Below are 23,566 nucleotides of genomic sequence, written 5' to 3'. Positions count from 1 at the left end.
TAAAACACTTCTCTCTAAAATGTTTTGTTTAGGAGATATTATTGTACCTCCAGTTAAATACTTCACCCTGTATTGTCATTATTAATTTTGTTGAAGGTTTATTAACAAGTCGCTACCGATCTGATTGCACAAATTTATTTCCTTAAGCTCTAATACATGAATTATATATCATCAGTTCACATATTTATTATTAACTTTTGTGTTCATTATTAACATATTGACATTTATTATGAATTTTTTGTAACAGGAGGATGAAAGTGACGACGAAGCGATTACGGCCCAACCACAGGGTGGTCCACAGAATACCTCTACGAACCAACAACCTATTTTTGCTATGCCACCACCACCCGCTACCGCCGATGAGAATACCAACTTAAACAGCGGTGCTGAAAGAGTTATTTACACGACTGGTATTTCGAGTACTTAATACCTACACAGATTATTAGATCACCATTTTTCTCCTTCAGTTTTTACTTTATTTGCATCTTTCCCTCTACCTTTCCTTTCCGCTTTTTAAATTCAGGTATCTGATGAAGCATATTGTGAAATAATATGACTCTTACACAACATGATGGTTCAACAGTAATATAAAAGTATTGAAAAATTTGGCATTATTCTATATTTTTTCAAGAACGTTACAAATTCAAATTTCGCAGTCTTTAATATCCTGACATTAATCCTGATTAAATATTTTTCAGTTACTTAAATAAATTGAAAATATGAGAATAAATAAATTATGGATGGGAAAAAGTTAAGTACACCCGCAGCTAAGAATGTATTAGAGTGGTTCAAAAAATTCGAAAATCGAAATTTTTTTGTGCTCATGCATAGTTTTGTTCCTTTTGTTGTGCCAATGTTCTACAAAAAATTTCAAGGATATTCGATTATATTTAGTACTGCCTCAAGGTGGTTGAACTTTTACTGCTGTAAGACTACGCCCATTATAAAGAAAATAATAAACACGAGACTAGAAAACTTTAACCGAACACAATAAATCTCAAATTTATTTCATATATTTCAGTTCATTACATAGTCATACTAAGCAAAATTTACAGAAAATGCAAGAGCAACATGTGTAGCAAGTAGCAAGAATGACTCCGCTTTCTGCACTATCGTTGACAACTTTAAAAGTCATTACTGTCTTCTTTGTTTCTTGGAAAGAATTAATCTCTACCCACGAGTCCACGTTCTTGGTCAGACATAAACTGTCCAATTGGAAAACTTGAAAGAAGAAATGGAAAGCAGATCCAATGAAATAGTCAAGTGTTTTGTTGCCCAGAGCATCTTCTGTCCCGGTGTATCTGATCGATCTGTCTCTCGTTCTTGAAATGTATTTTCTTGTAAGCGTTCCACCATAAGACGCTTCGTTTCTGCAGACACCAAATCTGAGAAAAGGCCCAGTGGGGTCATTTCTTGGCTGAAGTGCCAGAATTGACGACTTATTGCTGCGATTGCCATCTTTGACATTGCTTCAGATGTTGTACGGTAGTTAGAAAGGGCTGCAATTAGATTGAGGCCACTGATAGGAGCGTCACAGGTATTTCAGCACGCTGTTCAGGCTTTCACATAGATCAACACAGCAAATAAATTGGATTCAAGGTAGGATTTTTTCTCAAGTTTTTTTTAGCTCAAACTGCTTTCTAAAGAGATTGGTTTTGAGCACATAGAGTAACTGTGACATCTTTTATGCGTGGCGAAAAACTCCAGGAACTCGGAAGTTGATATCACATGGAGAAATCTCTCCTAGAAAAATCAAAGTGAGCTGCAATAACTCTCAATAGCCTGCTCTAAGTAGATTTTCTGATTTTCTTTGTAGCATACCATTTTCAAAGTTTGTTGCTTCACTGTTGAGCAATTGCACTTCACCGCTCAGCTAACTGCCACTACATGATTCGTATTCGCTCTGTTTAATCTTAAGTCAAAATTTGTGGAATCAACGAAATATGAAAACATCTGAGGCAGACGTTGCGCCAAACAATGCATTGAAGACATTTCCAAATTAGAATGCGTCGAATTCCGAGTATTTTTAAAACTCGAAATGGAATAGTGCGCAAAAGTTGCTTTAGGCAAGTACAAATTCAACGCAATAAATTTAAATCGAATGATATGTGACCATCGCGCATCAAGGTTAAAAATTCAAAATTGGGCAAAAATACCAACTCAATTTTTTAAAAAAGTTTAAAAACGTTTTTCTCATGTTATTTACATTTACCGAAGTAGTAAAATGATATTTGAACACACCAAAAGACATTTCCGATATAATGCAGGTACGTACTATTTAAATGGATTGGGGGAAAAGCTTCTACGAAGATTTACAGGGTGCGCCATCTTTTATGTCGGTATGTGAATATTGAATAACTTTAAAAAAAAACGATTTCCATATATGAGGTATTTTTATTTAATTTGGTCTTTTACAATTTATTTGGACTAGTTTTTGAATACAACATCAATCAAGTGGCCGCATTTATTGGCCAAAGCAAAATGTGCCCTTTTTGCTGCGTTTTTCATCACTTTTTCGAGCATCTCGGGCGGTATAGCGGTAATTTCGGCACGAATGTTTGCTTTGGGCTCGTCAATGATCTGAGGCTTGCTGGCGTACACTTTGCTTTTCAAATAACCCCACAAAAAGAAGTCCGGAGGGGACAAATCTGGAGATCTGGGTGGCTACTCAATGTTGCCTTTTTTTTTTGACACCACACGTCCAGGGAATTTTCGTTGCAGAAACTGCATTGTTTGTATGACGTAATGAGCCAACATCCACCGATATCGATTCCCATCGACTGTTTCGCCTTCTCTGAAGAAAAATGGCCCAATGATGGTTTTGGCGCAAACGCCGGCCCAAGCAGTCACTTTTTTTCGTGCAATGGTGTTTCATGAATCTCGTCTGGATTCTCCGTTCCCCAAATGCGGCAATTTTGCTTGTTAACGGCGCCAGAGAATGTGAAACGGGCCTCGTCAGTCATCAAAATTTGCTTCCAAAAATCAGGTTCAGCGTCAACCATTCGAGCGACTGTCTGGTCGTATTCCAAGCGACTTGGACGGTCTGTCGGCAATATTCTTTGAGTCAATTGCACTTTATACGGAAACAAATGCAAATCATCCTTCAAAGTGCGCCGCAAGGTGGTTCCACTGACGCCAAAATGCTGAGCGTGGTGACGATACGATACATGTGGGTTCTCGGCGACACACTCTCTCTTACCGCTTCAACCAGTTCATTGGAACGTCCTGGGCGTTGATGAATGGCATGTCGACGATCTCCCACTGTCCCGTGCTCAACAAAATTCGACACCAAACGACGAAGAGTGTTGTCAGACGGTGCTTCTTGGCCACGATATTTTCGACGATATGCACGTTGAGTTAACACAACTGAACGACTATTTTCAATGTACAGCGTCACTATTTTGGCGCGTTGTTTTGGTTTGAAGCGATTCATGGTTAAAATTGTACTGAATTGACGTTTCAAAAACGTGTTTATTCAAGTCAATCCGCTCATAAATGTTAAAGTTACTCAATGTTTACATACCGACATAAAAGATGGCGCACCTTGTACTGTGCAGCTCTTAGCTCGTCCATATGAAATTGAGGACGACTCAGAACCCACCATGAGAAGGTGGCTACACATCGAGTTCTACCCACACCCTACCCAACCAACCAACCATTTGTTAATTACAACAATATTTCAGGGGCGCATTAAATTGTAGTGAACAATTCAAAATTCGTCAACTGAAAATTGTGCCTTGACTCCGAACTTCCGCTTTAGGCCTCTTGAATTTAGTGTTGAACGAATAAATCCGTCTCTATTCTCGAAACCCACAACTTTCCTTGCCGATGCTGAGACTATTGATTGATTTTCAAGAGTTGAGACCTGAGGCGGGTCCCTCGGACGGAACGTGGTTTAAGGAGGAACCAATGGTACGCTACGGATTGCGTGCAGTGTTGCCACGTTTTGCAGCAAATCGACTGTCTTTTTCTATCTTCAAGCGTAACTGCGTTTCTCCCACCTTGGCGAGAACTTCCTTCCCGCGGCTGTTCCTTTATCCATTCCACAATGAAGTATTATGCAGTCGTGCTTAGTTTTACATTAATCTTTAGTTATAGATTTTAAGATTCGTTGACTTTCAGTAGTAATACTTGAAGAATATACATCATATGACAATACATGGTGTGCTACTTTATGCGATAAAAATTAAATTCCTATAGTTGTATGTGACATTTATTGGGACAGTACACAATGATTAAATAGTAAGCGAACTATATGAACCCCTACAATTAATCGATGGTTGCAGAAATCTTTATACCTGCAACATATATTTTATTTAATATCTGAACGTAATGTAAACTGGTAATGGTTATTTATTGTTTGGGTTTAACCTTTGTACACTATTTAAATAACTATTAACATTCAAGTATTTATAATACATTTATTTTTATCATATAATATTATTATATAGATTTTTGGGGGCCGACGTATAGTAACAATAGTTTTATTCTGTCGGGAGAGGTTAATGAGATGAAACTTTGCTTTTTTAAAGTTTTGTAAAACATTTTTAACGATCTTCTTGTTGTAGGTCGTTGAATTCGTATTAAAATTGACCTTCGTATATCATTAATCCCTCCTGACAAAATAAATCTATTGTTACTATACGTCGGCCGCCACACAACTATGTAACGTTTGTTGGAAACATTTTTATGTAGTTTTCAATATAGCAGGAATATTTCAGGTGATAAAGTTCGGTGAAACACCCCGTAAGTATATGAGGGTGTCTTCTTTAAGTTGTTCGTCATTCATTCTGTGCAACGCGTACCTTCCGCATTCTCCAATAAGATTCGGCACACGTATCTGTCACTATGGAAACGACGTTGGTTGGATCCTCTGGAAAAGGATAGCGATAGATGCCGGACAAAGTAAACAATAGGTAAGGTCTTGCAAGGACCGGTAAGGACTCACGACTACGCAGTCGAAAGCTTTTGGTCAAGACGCAGGGAGTAGGTCGAATACCACGCAGGAGAAACACCCTTAACGGGCCAGGATAAGCGGCAACATCGCAAATAAGCCAGCTCCACCCGAAGTTTCAACTCTCGAAAATCAAACTATAACTTCACATATCTCCCCACTGAGATGACTGTGGAGTCGACAGTCCGAGTGAAATCTATAATATATAAATGTATATATAAATATATATTTCAACAGCGGATTTGAAATGTATAATATAATATACATTTCAACATTGTCAACACCCAATTCCTCCTCTGAGCTGAAAGAAATAGTGCAATTCGTACTCACCCCTTATATGCCGCTGTGGTTTTCTATAAAAAAGGAAAGTTCAATCATAAGTGGCCCACGACACCTTTCCAAGGACATTAAAACTTCAAGGTACTTACCTGATAGTCTTCTCCAAATCATTGATCCTGTCATTCAACGAAATACATATTTCGCACACCCTGAAAGCTTGCTTCTGACTATGCCGACGGATGAGCGGAGGTACGTGAGAGAATTTGCTCTGAGGAGAATTCTCAAATCAAGAGCGTTACCTTTTAAGAAAAAAAACGAAGGTACTATAAAACTATAGTACCTACCCAAATTCAAGTTTGATGCTCAAGATTATTTTGATATAATTGATTGGTCTTCCACAAATCTATCGTCGCCTCCTCTTTTGAGCTTTGTTTCAAACGAGCACAAATGGGATATAAGAGACTTTCCATCCCAGAGTCAATCAGTGAAGAGATATGTGCAGTTAGTCTCAGAATCGGCACAGAAAGTTGTGGGTTTTGAGAATGGAGGTGGATTCGTTCAACACTAAAATCTAAAAGGCCTAATGCGGCAGTTCGAAATCAAGGCACAATTTCCAGTCGACGGTTGAATTGTCACATAAAATTTGATGTGCCTCTAAAATATTGTTGTAATTAACAAATGATTGATTGCTTGGATAGGGTACACGTGGAACTCGACGTGTAGCTACCTGCTCGTATATGGACGAGCCAAGAGCTACACAGCATATCTTCATAGAAGTTTCTCCTCCCAAGCCATTTAAATAATACCTGTATTATACCGGAAATGTCTTTTGGTGTGTTTAAATTTCATTTTACCACTTCGGTAAATGTAAATAACACGAGGAAAACATTTTTAAATATTTTTAAAAAATTGACTATTTTTGAGAACTTTTTAATTTTTTACCTTGATGCGCGATGGTCAAATATCATTCGATTTAAATTTGTTTGTTTGCGTTGAATTTGTACTTGCCTAAGGCAACTTTTGCACACGAATCCATTTCGAATTTAAAAAAAAAATCGGAATTTTACCCACTCTACAATCCATATACCACTCGAAGTACGTGATACCGATTTACCGACATGCTAGCCAAAGCAATTCTTTCTGCAGCTTTTCCTCGAGGAGAATGCAAGCTCCACTCAAGCGACCTGTATTAACGGTAGTTGTATCAAAGGACATTTCGATGATTTGATCCTTAACTTTCCGGTCAAGAATTGCCTGTAAACCTATTTGTGCAACCTACTTGTGTCTCCTATTCCCTTTCAACTTTCGGAACTCCTAAAAAATTATCTGCTTCGCGACCGGAGACTAAAAACTACAACTCGTTCCTCCTTCGTGGACGCACCAGAAATAGCCGAGAGTAATTATCCATCGAAATGGATTACTAAAGGACCGTCGGATGAGAATGCGACGTTCGTGTTTGCAAAATGTTAGGAGTGATGCTGCGTCCTCGATCTTGGAATGCTGCTCACGAATAAAGGAAGTTTGGCTGCGTCCGGTGCGCCCGGGTGCCCATATGTTCGTGCAGCTGCAGCCAGAAGATAGACTGCTTTTCTGGTGCTGATGTTCGTGTGTTCCAATGCAGATGGGAGATCACCAGAAGTAACAGTCGATGCACTTATTTTCGCACGGTTTTATGTACTTTTTGACGTTGATGTATCTGTGCTATCACAGCATATTTCCGTATCTTTGGTTAACTCATCATCAGGGTCACTAATCAGCTCGGCGTGTTCGTCATTCGAAGAACTTGACAATTGTGCTGCCTCGGTCGTTTTACGATTTTCTCGTTTCTTCCTTCTGAAATGGCTCAGCCACTTCCAAGGATTCCATTACTCTTTTACATTTCTTATTGGCTAAATTTATGTAATATTCGATCTTATCCTTGGTCCATGAAGAAGTGTTTATCCTCTTGAATTTTTATGGGCGTCATGGTTTAAGTCATCATGATGATCAATCTCAAAGAGGAGATTGACTAACTTCACAAAATCAGCCTCTCTAGCAAGCTGGACAGAACTTTTACCATTCTTATTACGGCAAATGTTTCGGTACTTTTCCAGTAATGAATCCATCTTTCGGACAATGTTTCTCTCCTGAGAAATTGGAATCGTTGCTTTGTTCTAAACCTCACAGATCTCTTGCATAACAGTTTTTACGGCATCCTTTTGAGACATGTTTACCTTTCCACGATAATGAAAGTAACCTCTCAAAACTTCAAGACTCGTTGGGAACACTGTGCCACCAAAACCTTCTAGTGGCTCATCAATGAGCTAAATGTCACATTTAGAGCACGTTTCTGACATTATTAGTTACTTGAAAAAGAAGCTACAGTCGGGACGGCCAGTATTGATATGTGAATTTATCTTACTTACCTTTCTACTTGGTAGTGTCTATTAGTAAGAATTGGCCATACATTAATACAATGAAACAAAAACATACTGACACGGAGGAGCGACGTTTCATCCGTTAAACAAAAGATAATCGACGCACAAAGAATTTACATCGAACGGATGATAGTTCCTGAGGTGGAAGTAGGTTACCATCGACAGACGGTGACCATCTCCTTACAATAGTATCTATAATATGGTAAAACTTTAACCTTGATGAGGCAGTCCTAAATATTATCCAAATCATTTGAAATTTTTTGTGAGCTGCTTACTCGGTGAAATGAACAATAAAATCTATGAGCACCAGCAATTTATCAAAGCTGATTTTTTGCCTATGGTTCTTGAACCGCCCTAGAATGTATTTTGCTATTTTAAGGAGCTCTAATTTTGCGCAGGTAATATGATAGCCGTCTTTGATATCTTTATAAAAGAATGTAAATTTGTGACCATATACATCAAAATACTAATAAAATTAAAATGTTCTAATTATTAATATAAAAAATAATTAAATTTTATACCAAAACTATAAAGGTTTAATGTAATCAATCGCATATTTGTATAGGTTCATTTACGTACTATCGAAAAATTCTGACTATGTTTAGCGCTCGTAGATGTTTTCAAATTCTACAATGTGTAAAAGGTCCTTTTGGGCATGGATTTCTGGGCGTAATTTTACTTAATGCGTTCAATTCAACCGCAGCCAACAGTATCTAAAGATGTTTTTGTACTCTCGTCAGGCTGCCATTTGTTCAATCATTTATTCAGGAATTTGAGATGATCTAATTGTTATGAATATAAACTGCAGTGACATTATGAAGCAGATGTATATTTACACGTAGAATACTGATGTTACAGTTTGATTTTGAGTAATTCTGTGAGAATTACTAAGGAAAATAATGAAATATAAGGTGTTTTTAAGCAGTGTGAAATTTACTAATTTAAGATGATAAAACCCAATAAAAATTCAAAACTGTAAGCATGTAATTTTCCGAAACATGGTATACATAGTGATAATTGATCTATACAATCGGGACGGTGAGATTCAACACTATCTTTTTCTCGTACATATTTTTAGCTGTCGTACCTATATTATTTTTCTAGAAAATATTGTGGTACCTTCAGCAATGAGAAAAAAGTTCTTTCGGGTGGAGTAAGGAACCTTTACATGATAAACTCACGGTATTATATTCAACCATTTAGATTCACCAAATTGACTCTATCACACGCTGACTAACATTGTATCACAAATTATCTGGATAACCATCCTTATTCACCGCTTTATTGATTTCCAAAGGGTATTGTATGATTATACTAGCTTAAAATATCCTGCGTTGCCCGTGTTATATATATATTTTTTCGGTGAAGGGGAGGGAATTTTTAAAACGATTTCTTAGCGAATACCTAGGACATGAACGTACCTACAAAATTTCATGGTAATAGGATGATTTAGTTAGTGAGTGTGTGAGCGTGTGAGTCAGTCAGTCAGTCAGTCGGTCGGTCGGTCAGTCGGTCGGTCAGTCCACAGACGAGGTATAGAATAGACCTCTCAAGCAATGTTTTTTTGTGTCGCCGGTTTGGGGGGGTCCTAGGACCCCCTTACCATTTTAGTGTCGCATGCAACGTTACCGGTGAAGTCTCAAAACAGATTGTAACGCTACGCGTGGTAGAAACTAGAATTAAGCACGAGTAAAACTAGGTTATGTTTTGAGAGTCAAAGCCCGCGATTTACAAATGTTTCTGTTAGAGTAACAATTTAAAAATCGTCTTATGAACATATTCCGTTCAACAGAAGAGAACGGAGGAAGAAAATAAAACGATATCACATTCGTCTTTTAACCTTGCTGTCCTATTCCGGTTTATTTAACGCAAAACAAATTTCATTCCCTTGCAATAACGTAATTTGTAAAAACAGGACTTTAATGTTTTTTAAGAGCACCTGTTGCTGAACCTCACCCATGTATCATGTGTTTCCGCATACATTAATGGTGGTCTATACGATATAATACAGACATTTAACAATAAAAATAATAATAATAATATCCTTCTACTGTACTATATTATTTAAAAGGAACATATCGAACTCGTACACACCGATTTTGCTGCAATTTTGCAAGTCTGTAGAGTAGCCAAAAATATTCCATGCATATTTTTTTAAAAAGGAATTCATTCTCCTCCATAGCTATTAGAACAATTGAGGGCTCGGACACAATAAGGGGACTAGCGCTCGAAATTGGGAAAAATTATTGTCCAAACGCTAAGAAAGATTGGAAAATTAAGTTTTGTTAAACTGGATTTTAAAGAATATAGTGTTGTAAAGCTCGTCACGGCACACATTTTTTCTATTTACAGTATTTTTATCAAATTATTAGTATTCGAGACAAAAATTAAAAACAAACAAAATTTCTTCGACTAAAATCATTATTTCTTTAAACATAAATTGCGATAACTTGAGTAAATATTAACGGATCGTTATAAGACTTCAAACATAAAACTCAGAAAACTCTAGCGGAGCCGTAAAATGTATGCACAAAACCCTTGTGTTAAAAAATGTAATAATATTTAATTAAAAAGTAATACTGGACATAACCCATGTTTTTCAACGTTCGCCGTTAAAAAGTATCGAGGCAATTTTGAGGTACATATAACTTGCAGCGACAAAGTTTTCCCTTTATATACAAGGAAGATTTTCTCCAATTTTCCAACTGATGAATAAATAATTGTAGAAGATATGACGATATATATATTTCTCGCACGGCGTCAATTGTCAACGCGAGTGATAAAACTGCTAAATAGCGCATTATACGCGACTGTTGACTGTTGGCGGCGCGAAGAAATTTATATATATCGTCATATCATCTACAATTATTTATTAATCAGTGTGAAAATTGGTGAAAATCTTCCTTGTATATTAAGGAAAAACTTTGTCGCTGCAAGTTATACAGGGTGTCCCACTAAGGAGTGGACAGCGCGATATCTCTTAAAGTATTGTCGATAAAAATATAAAAAAAATAGGGAATTGCATGGTTCGAGGGGGCCCATTTATTAGCGCGAACGAATTTTGTTTTCGATTATTATTTTAAAAGATACGATGGTCAAGTTCGGTTTTTCAAATGGAACTATTTTTTTTGAAGACCTGAGTTGATAGTGCGTTCCAAGACAAATTCAATAAGCTTTAATGTATACACTTTATTTCCACTGGTTTTTAAGATATTGCGCTTGCAAATTTACTGATTTTCACTGCAAGAAACCCCTCTGGAATGGCAAAAACCGGGGGCGGTCTTACTGGCGCCACGGGTGGCACTGCCTGTTGAAATGGATACTTACCTGCCAAAGGTCTACGCCAGAAATGGCAGGCCCAAAGGCTGGACAATTCTTTTCCGTCAGAAATGCTACTTAGGCAGGTACATCTGCGGTGTCGAGAAGCGCATCGTTACTTTTATTTCGCACTTGCTTCTACGCTCGGATGGCCGGTTCTTTTGGGAGGGATGCAAGTTGGATTGGTTCTGATACAATCTGCTCCCTATGGTTGAAATTTAGTCTAGCAACTTGCACTCCTCCTAACCTAACCAATCCAACTTGCATCCCTCCCAAAAGAACCGGCCATCCGAGCGTAGAAGCAAGTGCGAAATAAAAGTAACGATACCTACCTAAGTAGCATTTCTGACGGAAAAGAATTGTCCAGGCTTGGGCCTGCCATTTCTGGCGTAGACCTTTGGCAGGTAAGTATCCATTTCAACAGGCAGTGCCACCCGTGGCGTCAGTAAGACCGCCCCCGGTTTTTGCCATTTCAGAGGGGTTTCTTGCAGTGAAAATCAGTAAATTTGCAAGCGCAATATCTTAAAAACCAGTGGAAATAAAGTGTATACATTAAAGCTTATTGAATTTGTCTTGGAACGCACTATCAACTCAGGTGTTCAAAAAAAATAGTTCCATTTGAAAAACCGAACTTGACCATCGTATCTTTTAAAATAATAATCGAAAACAAAATTCGTTCGCGCTAATAAATGGGCCCCCTCGAACCATGCAATTCCCTATTTTTTTTATATTTTTATCGACAATACTTTAAGAGATATCGCGCTGTCCACTCCTTAGTGGGACACCCTGTATGTACCTCAAAATTACGAGGATGAGCAAAAAATTATTAGAAATCAAAATTTAATCTACGACACTCAATTTTTTTAAGTCGGCGCCAGATTTACACAGTGCAAATGATGAGGCGCCGATATAAAAAAATTAAGTGTCGTAGATTAAATAAGGAACAAAATTACTTTTTACTTTTTAGCGCATTTCATATTTTTTTGAAGTCGGCTTTAATTATGATTTTCCATTTTTTGGAACGATGCGCCAGTATTGTGACTTTTACACGCTGGTGGCGAAAAATCTCTCCGTACAGGGGTATAGTGCCGCGGTCAACCCTGTCTTAGCTGAAAATTTTGAAATTGAGACGGGTACGAGACCAGTCGACATTGTTTGCAAACCTCATTACAGTGATCTGGGGTGTGAGTGGTAAACCGATCATAAAAGCGGAGCGCCCGGCTCGCTTACCTGGGCCGGGAAATTCCCAATAGCTCTTTGCCACGTTCATTTGAAAGAGACCATCCGAAAATTTTCGAAGCTCGGCACTCACCGCTGTCCAGCGGACGCTGACAGCCAGGGGTGTGCGGGTACCCGACGTTTCGGACTCGGGACAGGCCGGAAACTTTCGGACGAGATCCCGTTACTTTCGTATTGCTCGAGAACCCGAAGTTTTCGGGATCCCGAGACTCGTTTCGGGCTGCAAGCATAGCCGCCATGAGCGGGCAATTTGATTTCAGATCGGCTCGGCAAAACTCGGACGCGATCGGCTCGAAACACTATTATATCGGCTCACAGACTATTTGGTAGCAATGAAAATACATATATATATATATATATATATATATATATATATATATATATATATGTACTTAAATGAATAATAAGATACTAATTATGATTCAACAGGAGACAGAAGGGTAAAATCTTATCACTGGTCTTGATATAAATGATATACATAATTCTATCCGTCTCGGTCCCCTCTTAATGGCTGGCTTTCGAGCCGATCTCTTCTGACGCGGCTCGGAGGTCATAAACGCTAGACTAGTGGCATAAGGACAAAGTCAGCAATAGGCCATTCAGTAATGACTATGCCAATTTCTATCATAGACGTATCACTAATGGATTACTAGTGTTTTCCTGATAAAAATAACACCAAACATGATATAATTCTGATTATTTTGAATGACTGTAATAGAAAGTACTTGGAGTAAAGTAATTGAGGAAACTAATGAAGAGTACTTGAATTCTACGTGAACTGACACCACGGGCGTCTGTAGACTTTTTTCCACGGGGTGGGGTAACTTTGAAGTTACGGTAGTGAAAATTATAGTAATGAAAAAACGAGTAGCCCGCTTGCTTTTTTTAACTCATTTTGTATTGCCAATTTAATTAAGAATTTAAATCCGAAATTGTCGGATTTAGTATTATTCACTTCCAGAATTTTAGAATTCTAAATTTCGAATTATTCACTTTTTTAGTATAAACTTAATAGAGACAAGTTCTTAAAAATAGGCGATTTTTTTCTCAAAAGTCAGGGGGGACAACTGCCCCTTTTGCACTCCGCTCCGGACGCCCAAGACTGACACGAAACTGATATGTGTACCCAGATCTTAACGTAAGCGCTACCTACGCTCGTGTATTTACATCGTAGATGTTTTTTATAATTTTTAAATAGTTAATTTTCAGTAGTTAATAAGGACAGAGCCAATCAATTTGTAACGACACGTAGGGATTTAGGGGCCTCGGGTCCAAAAGACTACGAATATAAATTTTACAAAAACGTTTAAATTCATTATTTTCAATGACTTTTACGTATCGTAGGATGGGCACCGTCTATTTAGACACGCGCGAAGTGCAGAAATTTGCGGGAATGTCAGTAGCAGCATCAATTTTTAATATTTTTCCGTGTACAACATGTGAAAATATTAATTAAATGTTCCACTTCACCAAAAATACTAACACTCAATTTCATCTTGCAATTTATAGCTTGTATAAGCTCTCAAAAAGTGCCATATTTCAGAGCCATATAGGCTCCTGATCCCCGAAATAGGTTTTCAGAAAGAAATCCGGCGTGAGTCGTTGACAAACCGAGCCAAAGCATAGCTTAGCGAAAGCTCGCCCTCTATGTTAAACTCTCACTCTAAACAAGTCACACGTATACAAGCACGCACACATATTTAAGTATTTCAACACATTTCAGAGTAGTTCTTGAGTTGGCCGCTGTTCATGAACAGAGGTCGCTAAATTCAGTCCTCAAATTATGGGTCGGTAACACAGAGTGGGTGGCGACACGAAGTCCCATAAGGTGATAAGTCTATTCTATACCTCGTCTGTGGTCAGTCAGTCGGTCGGTCAGTCGGTCGGTCAGTCGGTCGGTCAGTGGTATTTGGATTTTATATATGTATAGATTTAATTCTAAATATTGATACCTTTCTGAAGTTGGCAAAAACGTATTTGTGTTTATTCATATTATATTAGTCTAAAGTAGTGATCTCTATTTCACGTGTATCTATTTACATACACGTCTACACGTTAAATTAATATATTCGTGTTTTATTCCGTGTAATTTTTAATACACGGGTACACGGGTACTGAAATACACAGGTACACGTGTATTACCTAACAAATACATATTTTATTTCGTGTAATTATAAATGTATAACAAAATACACGAATGTTTAACTAAATTTTGCGCAAATAATTTGCGAAACAGAAATATAATTTTCTAGATTGCAGGTAACAGTAACAAACAACATAATTCCCAATAATAAAGTTTAATTAAGTAATCGTCTGGTTTGATATAAAAAGTACTAATGTATTAATATATTCTGGAAAAAGGCGGTCCTTTTTATCGTAACAATATTTTCGGCACTTGAGAAACATCGTTCAGACATACCTAATCGACGTTGCTAGTATTGGCAAATATTTTTTAGCAAGTTCTGAAACTGCTGGGTATTTGTTTGCCCTTGTGTAACGGTTTGGAGCGTGACGTAACGTTTCTTACAGGATTTCGGGATTGGTTCGAGTGGCGTGCGATAAAGAATTAAAATTCAAGAACAAGAATTTAACTTAATAGTGTTTATTCAGGAAAACACTTCTAAATCATACAAACAAACATAAATTAACACTTTATAATTTTAAAGGAATTATAATAATTAAATAGGTTGCGACTCTCGGCCGGTACAAAGAAATAAAGTTGATCATCTTGGGTTGCGACTCTCGGTCGGTACAAAAGAACGCCCGTTTGATCGATCAATTTAATATATGTAACTTAAATGACTAATAATGACGTCTTAGTTGATAGAATGAATTAGATTATGGATAGTGACTCTCGGTCAATATAGAAGGATAATAGGTTTATGTAGTAGTTTAGGATTTAGGAATTGAATATGTTAATTTGGGATACGTTTTAAATTGTTCTCCGTTTCATCAGGGGCAGGTTTTGCCACCTGGAGTGATCTCAGTCCCACGTTGCTCAGGAGTAATGTATTAACCTGAGAATAAGAATTAATAACTTTGCTTCAACAAACTAAGGGGCCTACAAGGCGGCTTCCACGGCCTGAACGTCTCGTCAAACTTAGCGACTATGGCTTTGGTTGGGACGCTCGACAGAACCGAGGGGCCTACAAAGCGGCTTCCAAAGTTGGAGCATTAATTTATGTTGGGATCAGCTATAAGCTTTAAATGATCCTTTTACATTGAATAATTGAATCCTTGAAATAGAATTCTCGACTGGCATCGAATTAACCGAATAGAATGGAATGTGCGCAGGCGCGCGTGGAACGCTCGATTCTCCCACTCATTGCTATGCATATTTCTCTGCTCTCGATCCTTACTCTCGCCGATCCGCCGATCGACTGAGGATGGCGCATGCGTTCGATTCTCCCACTCTTCATCACTCGATTCTCTCTTTCATCGCACTCGCGTCTCGCGATACTCTGAGCTAATTTTAATATTAATACTAAATACACCTTATAAAAGTAGGATTAATAAGAATATAATAAAAATATAAGTATTTAAGTGCTTATTAATTGGTTTTATTAACGCGAAAAAGAAAGGCGCAGTTTTGGAGGTTTGTTACACTTGCCTTCCACCATTCATACGGCTCCAAATCAAAGCGTGACTCAGCCATATACGTTTTAAATTCAACATTTATAGAAATGTGAGAAGATGTGTATAAAAATTCTGGAACATTTTTGGGTTGGTTTTTCTGTACGTACTATACATACTGGAGAGTCTTCCTGCAAATATTTGACTTTTGCACGAATCATCTCTCTGACATTGAATGTTTCATACTCCAGAACTTTGTATCGTGAATAAAAGAAGCAGGATATATGGCTGAATGACATAATATCCTCTTCGTTCCGTTTACATTTGAAACATTTTGCAATTTCCGAAATTAATTTCCCCTTCAATGTACGCACAATCGTGTCATCAGTATTTTCTACCTTCAAATGTTTTTCGAGCACTTCTTTTATTCTAAACTAGCTGAAATACCCGGTGTAGTCCGGGTTAATGCAACTTTTAAAATAAAAGCGACAGTATTATAAAGTATAGAGGGCAAAACAGTTGATAGCGTTATTAAAGTTAGCGAGAAAGGAAACAGTATTTTTTCATAGTTTACTTATTTGTTGTCGGTAGGACAACAAATTAATCATAAACACATGTCCAAACAGAAAATTTACTAAATGTTAGAGTGATACACGGACCCACGTGATCTGTAACCTCAACGTGATCTTCACTTACAACGCCTACCGTACCTCGCGACGCCGCGCCGGTATCGAAACGCTACGCGAGTATTAATTTCTCATTAAATAACAGAGCATAAAAGTGCGCGTGGTTAATGAAATCCATACACTGACCTCCGGTCGGACGTGTAGAACATATGTGCCAAATCTGAACGAAATCCGCGCAGCAGTGTAAATTTGTATTACAAACAAACAAACAGAAAATTAATTTTATATATGTATATATAGAAGAAGAAGATGGTTTCGCACCATATATGTGTAAAAGAAATAAATAAATTAGTGGACTCAAGCATTGAAACGGGAGAATGACTTTCTCCACAACAACGTGTTGTTACAATTTGTAGTGGTTTTAAAATATTCAGAAGGGATTCTATAATCGTCCACCGCCTTTCAGTAACTTCAAGATATTGTAACACGGTTGCAGTGGTGATGGTTCGGTCTGGGATTACATTTAATATTGAACATTTATTTATGTGTAAGCGATCCAACATAAAGACTGTAGAATTCCATCGCGTGGAACAACTTTGAAGTAATGTTGTTTTGTACATAGAAAGCTGCTCTTTTTTAGTTTTGGTGCTATCGGGAATGTGAGTCCGTTTGGTAGATGCTGACCGGCGGATTGTAATAACGTGGTCATCTGAGCGCTCGACGAAACGTTCGTGTTTATGATTTCCCATTTTAGGCACATATAGTATTGCAATACGTCGTCTACATCCTGAGTCGGATCTGACAGTAGGGCCATTAACCCTGGAGTACCCACCTGAATTTGTGGGGCATAAGTACCCGCTTCGGTCCGTGAGACCGTACTTAGAGCTGTTACGTCCCTACTTCCTATTTGGGGGCGCGATTTTACGAAGTTTGTGTATTTGTTCGCTTTTGAGCAAATCCTGGGAATTTACGCTCTGAGATAGTTAAGAGCGATTTAATGCGATTTTTGACAGGGACTCACGGGGTTCCCAAGGGCTCCGAAAAATAGCAAAATTGTTGAATGCAATTACCTTTTTATGAGTCGATTGGTATGAGACGGCGACGGGAGACGTCCGATATTCCGTTGTGTTCCGGTGCGGGGTTTGTTTTGGGCTGTGCCCACGGTTCCGCTATCACCGTTACCCCATAGAGATGACGCGGCTCGATGATTGACACCGTCGGCAACGCAGGGGCTCCCAATGGCACGGATGGTTTAGCTGGCGCACTTTTATATTCTAAAGCCAGCCGACGTAACTATTTTTTTCGCCCGGCTCGTAGACCTCTGTGCATCACCATCTATTATATTTGGGATTTATTTGATTCGATTTTTCTTTATTTCCCGGGATCATGGTTCGCGTCTAATACTAGGTGACACCGTGGACGGGTATCCGCTTATAATTGTCACTTTCGACAGACGCAAAACATGATCGCTTATGAAATAATTCGATCGGTTAATAACCGTTTACAGGTTGATTGCTCGCGCAAGTCGCTTTTTACAACCACTGTATGATGACACCGTGGGCGGCTTTCCGCTTGTAAGTGTCACTTTTGGTGGGAGCAAATCGCGAACATTGAAGAAACATTAATCGGTAAAACTATTAATCGCGGAAATCGCGTTTTACACCCGATACCAGATGACACCGTGGGCGGCTGTCTGCTTTTAAGTGTCACCATTGACGGGCGCAAATTACGATTAGTTAAATCATATTTTCTCGATTAATAACATCATTTATAGAAAAAGGTGATAATGCCCGAGTTACGGATAAAAATTTCAAAGGTTAAACTTCACTCATTTTTATATTGTTCACAAACACTTTTTATTGTCACCTTTAATGTTCTTTACACTGAAATATAAGTGGTCTAAAGGTATAACTGGTACCGTTACGATTAATTAACATGAGAATAAGTACTTCAAGTTGAAGAACAATTAGTTAATGCGCTCCGCGGGTGGTCGGTCCCTTTTTATAGGCCAGCCGATCACTCCTTCTCTAGGATTTGTCACATGACAAATCAAAGGTGGGAGACTCCATCCCACAGCATTTGCCTGGGATCTTCCAGGAAGAATCTTCCCATCGCGCTATCTGAGAGTTTTGTTTACTAGCCTAGTAGTTTCTCCGTTGCACACCCTTTAGGTGTCTTTCTTCGCGGCTAATGCGCATTGTTTTACTTGACTCCCAGCAATCGTTTACAATATTCTCTGTACGATCGGTTCCCTACAGCTTACGTACTATAGGTCGAAGTTAAATATGTTGATCTCGCATAGGAGCTCGATTTACGGGAAATAACGGGAGGCCAATCTTCTGGCGAGGACTAGGGGTGCAGTTCTGCGAAGGTGGTGACGAATCCGCTGTCGGATGGGCCTCTGACCCATGCTGAACGTCAGCTGATGTTAGCTGAGCCTTCTTGGTGTACAGCTGGCTAGCCGCTACCTCCTTGGTGCTGGCTCTCCTGCTTGCTGTTGCCGTCCGTGTATTCTCAGCTCGATCTCTTCTTATTTTGTTGACAGTGATAGTGCCTTATTGGCGATACGTTGCATAATATTTTCATAAGCAGTGGTTATAATACCTCTAGAGTACGGAATAGTAAATATAAATCATTTGAAAGTTAATTAATATTGGATTCTACGCCGCGGGACGTGGCACAGCTGCATGAAAAAATTGAATTTAATAACTAGTAGAGGCCTCAGTGTTTCATCATCCATTTTTTTTCAGGGTATAAATCAAAACTTAATGAAAAAATACTTTTATTTCGCAAATTTTACAGAAATTACAAAAAATCAAAATATATATTCTCCTAGTTCGATATTATTAGGTTGCTCTAAATATATTCTTTTTTAATGACCTGGAAATATTTTCATTAATTATTGCGAAAAATGAAAAAAAAAACTGCTTAAATTAATATTTTCTCAGTTTTTCAATACTATTGCGGTACTTAATCCTTGATAGCAAGTGTCACAAATCACAGTTATATGTTGTATGCACATCCATTTGTAACGTTCAGTTGCCGTGTCTAAGGTTCCTAGACGTGGCGTTCACACGAGTTACAGGATTTTGGGATAGGTTCGAGTGGCGCGTAATAAAGAAATGAATTTCATGAACCAGAATTCTTCTTAACAGTGCTTATTCAAGAAAAATACCTTCTGTGTACAACTAATTAACCAATTTAATGGCTTTTTAGTCAACATGGAGGAATATAAACGATACTGACGTAAATTATAATAATGTGACGCTTAAGTCGAAATAGAAAGTAATTAATATATTTACGGTTTTGGTCGTAATGAAAGTAAATGCTATAATGACACTTTTTGGTCGCAATGAATACTATATAATGACGGTAGGTCGAAATAGAACGTAAATTATAATAGTGACGCTTTTAGTCGAAATAGAACGTAAAAATGATATTGATTGATCTACATTGTGACTCGTGGTCGGTATAAATGAAAATACTTATGATTGATCTATTGGTGTTTAATCGATATGGAAAGTATTGACCTTAATGACTTGGTAATGATGTTTTAGCCCGCGAGGAAGAGTATGGAGTTTGAAGAGATTGCGTGATCTGGTATTTACGAAAACGTTGAATGTTTAATTTTATGCTTAAGTGAGAGTTGTTCTGGTTGATAGCTTCCACGGTGCTCAGAAGTTGGTTAAACAACCTGAGATCATAGCTGCCACGGTGCTCAGGTGTTGGTTATAACAACCCGAGATAGTAGATTGTCGTGGTCCAGGAGCCGTTTTAAGGGCTAACCAGAATAGCAGTTTCTCGTTACCCAGGGGCCCTTTTAGGGGCTATCCAGGACGCTACTTATAAGTATTATTGTATGACTCTTTGTGCTCTCTGGATATCAGAGAAGTGATTTCGCTCCGCCAATGATGTGCCCGTATTTATACCTATTTTGATCTTTGAGCGTGCTCCAATCAGGATCTAGATCGGTTCGTAATTGCGCACATCGCAATTACGCTTGTTACGCGAGGGCGTTAATTTTTTAGCGACCGAGTAGTTGAGTCTAATTTTCTCACGCAATGTTTAACGACTAAAAAGGGATTGGTATAATTTTAAGCAAAAATCATGATTACATTGGGGTACGGCTTTTGTCTGCAACCTATACAGGTTGCCCAATCAGAATGTGGTACTTTGGAGAGACTGGTTCGAACAGAACTGAGGCAGATTTATATAAAAATTACCATGTATTAAAAAGAGCAAAAAGGAAAATTTAAATGTGGTACAAAATGGGGAATTTACATGGGTTTATGCAAAGTCGTAGATGACAAACAATATAAGCTTTCCAATTGCGCAGGTTGGAAATTAACAATACTTGCTTTGGTTCCGGATGTTACATATTTTCTACGCTGAAGTGGACGATAATTGATTGAGGGAAAACCCATAACACACACTAAGTGATTAGATCAATTATCGCGTGCATTTTCGATTTTTATACATTTGGACAATAATTTGGAAAGGTAATGCGGTCGGCGATGGTTATTACATAAATAGGAGAACTCTGAGAACGCGGTACACGGTGAAGGGAAGGTAACAGTTGATCGAGAAAAATCTTGTAACACACTAGGTTGTTGGATTAACTACTGCTTCTGTGCAATAGCATATTTGGATTCACTCACCGACTCAGTACAAGAAGACTTTTACGTTTCAAGCGTTTCTCTCCCCCTCTCCCCCTCTCCCCCTCTCCCCCTCTCCCCCTCTCCCCCTCTCCCCCTCTCCCCCTCTCCCCCTCTCCCCCTCTCCCCCTCTCCCCCTCTCCCCCTCTCCCCCTCTCCCCCTCTCCCCCTCTCCCCCTCTCCCCCTCTCCCCCTCTCCCCCTCTCCCCCTCTCCCCCTCTCCCCCTCTCCCCCTCTCCCCCTCTCCCCCTCTCCCCCTCTCCCCCTCTCCCCCTCTCCCCCTCTCCCCCTCTCCCCCTCTCCCCCTCTCCCCCTCTCCCCCTCTCCCCCTCTCCCCCTCTCCCCCTCTCCCCCTCTCCCCCTCTCCCCCTCTCCCCCTCTCCCCCTCTCCCCCTCTCCCCCTCTCCCCCTCTCCCCCTCTCCCCCTCTCCCCCTCTCCCCCTCTCCCCCTCTCCCCCTCTCCCCCTCTCCCCCTCTCCCCCTCTCCCCCTCTCCCCCTCTCCCCCTCTCCCCCTCTCCCCCTCTCCCCCTCTCCCCCTCTCCCCCTCTCCCCCTCTCCCCCTCTCCCCCTCTCCCCCTCTCCCCCTCTCCCCCTCTCCCCCTCTCCCCCTCTCCCCCTCTCCCCCTCTCCCCCTCTCCCCCTCTCCCCCTCTCCCCCTCTCCCCCTCTCTCTGCGTGGCCTGGAGCGGTGGGCGCCGGTACAAGATGATAAAGCGCACAGTTTGTGAAGTTGATTACACTGACGTTAATGCAATGAACATCAAGTATTGAAACGGAAAATATACAGTGGGGTAAGTTTAAAATAGTGATAATTTAATTTAAGTGACAAACGCTAAATATAATATTAAAAAATAAAAGAGTAGTAAGGCAAGGCGAGTTTTAGACCAGGTCCTCTGAGGGGAGCGCTGGGCGGAGAGAAGTGAGGGCGCGCGGGGAGGCGCGGTGTGAGGAACTCTGTGCGGGGGGGAGGGAGATTGGGTGCGCGCACACCAGCCGCGGAGTGGGGGAAGCCGTAATCTTGGAGGGGGTCAGACCTAACCGAGCGTCCGTGGAGACATCTCCAGACCTGGCCCGCCACCGGAAATTTTTCACAGGCAGGGAATGACCTTCACCCAGCTCTGAAAATTTTTCAGACCTATCCTAGGGGCGGCCCTAGAAAATTTTCCAAACCAATATGTGACGTCAACAGAGATTTTCCCCCCTCACCCGCACCGATCTAGCGAACCAATATGCAGCAAACATACATTCTACAGCTAACAGTATTTCAAACATCCCCCCCCCCCGAGACAGCTGCGTAAGATGATACCATTTTCTCGGCGCGAAGAACGCACGAACGAAATATAATACTTCTTGACACGTCGAATCTTAGAATTATGTGGCGAGGAGAGAAGGAGAAAGATGGGTAAATAAATAGATTGTAATATATGTTTAAGAAATTTATTTTAAAATTAAAAGAAATATATAAAAAGAATATAAAAATATAATTAGAAAAATATAAAATATAAAATAAATATATGAACTATAAAAATATAACTAGAAAATTATAAATATAAAAGAAAAACAATATATTAACTATAAAAAATGAAAAAAATTTATTATTATTGATGCTGAGACGGCGGTGGCGCCGATGGTGGCGATGGCGGTGATGGCTGCCGCGAGGGGCGTGGCCACCGCAGGGCCCCCGATAGTATGTACAGCACCCGTGACCCGAGGCGTTGAATTCGGAGCCACGGGGTCCTCAGTATCAGCGGCACAGGTGGTGGCGAGTCCTAGAACATACAAACATCGGTATAATATTGATAGATTTAACATGAAACACACAAAACAACGCCATGTATTACATACCGGCGGAGACGGCAACGACGGTGACGACTCCGAGGATGTCCGTGGCGGCGGTGGTGTAGGCGTCAGCGAGTTCCAGAACATACAATAACCGATATTAGCACGTTAAAAACATAATAAGCGTCAAAATTCGGGAAACATTGCAGAGTATTAGATACATACCTCTAGGTTATCTCGTCTCATTGTCTTGTCAAAATTTGATACAATGTGCCAGTATTCCATTGTTCCAAGAAAAAATTGTTCCGCGACCACGCTTGATTCGACTGGTCTCGCAGCATCTCCAGGCTCCTGCATGCCAACCCTTATCTCGAAACCGAGAAGTGCGTAGCTTTGCAAAGTGGGATAGATGCCTTATTCTTCACCTTCATCTTCGCTGACCATCCCCTTCTTCTTTGCACTCATCATTCGACTAGACCATGTCACTTGAAATGATTATTGAACATCTGTGGTACCACTCTGCACATGTATTGAACGTCTATGGCGCCACTCTGAACATCTATCGTACCACTCTGAACATCTATCGTACCACTCTCAACATCTATCGAGCGTCTATCGTACCACTTTGAATGACTATTGAACATATATCGGACGTGTATCGAACCACTTTAAACGGCTATCGGACGCCTATGGTACTACTTCGAACACCAATCGAATCACTTCTGC

General features: G+C 39.6%; 1 protein-coding gene across 2 annotated transcripts in view; it reads left to right on the top strand.

The window, feature by feature from the left end:
- Positions 1 to 23,566, top strand: part of LOC143367054 (dnaJ homolog subfamily C member 5) — a 357,446-nt gene that overhangs the window by 170,501 nt on the left and 163,379 nt on the right. For both annotated transcript variants that reach the window (XM_076808670.1, XM_076808671.1), the window contains one exon: positions 248 to 410. In XM_076808670.1, the coding sequence (XP_076664785.1) occupies positions 248 to 410 (163 nt within the window). The remainder of the gene's footprint in view (positions 1 to 247; positions 411 to 23,566) is intronic.

Source organism: Andrena cerasifolii, chromosome 3 (genome assembly GCF_050908995.1).
Source record: "Andrena cerasifolii isolate SP2316 chromosome 3, iyAndCera1_principal, whole genome shotgun sequence".
Lineage (NCBI taxonomy): Eukaryota > Metazoa > Arthropoda > Insecta > Hymenoptera > Andrenidae > Andrena > Andrena cerasifolii.
The sequence above is the reverse complement of the archived record's forward strand: the minus strand, read 5'-3'. Positions and strand labels throughout refer to the sequence as shown.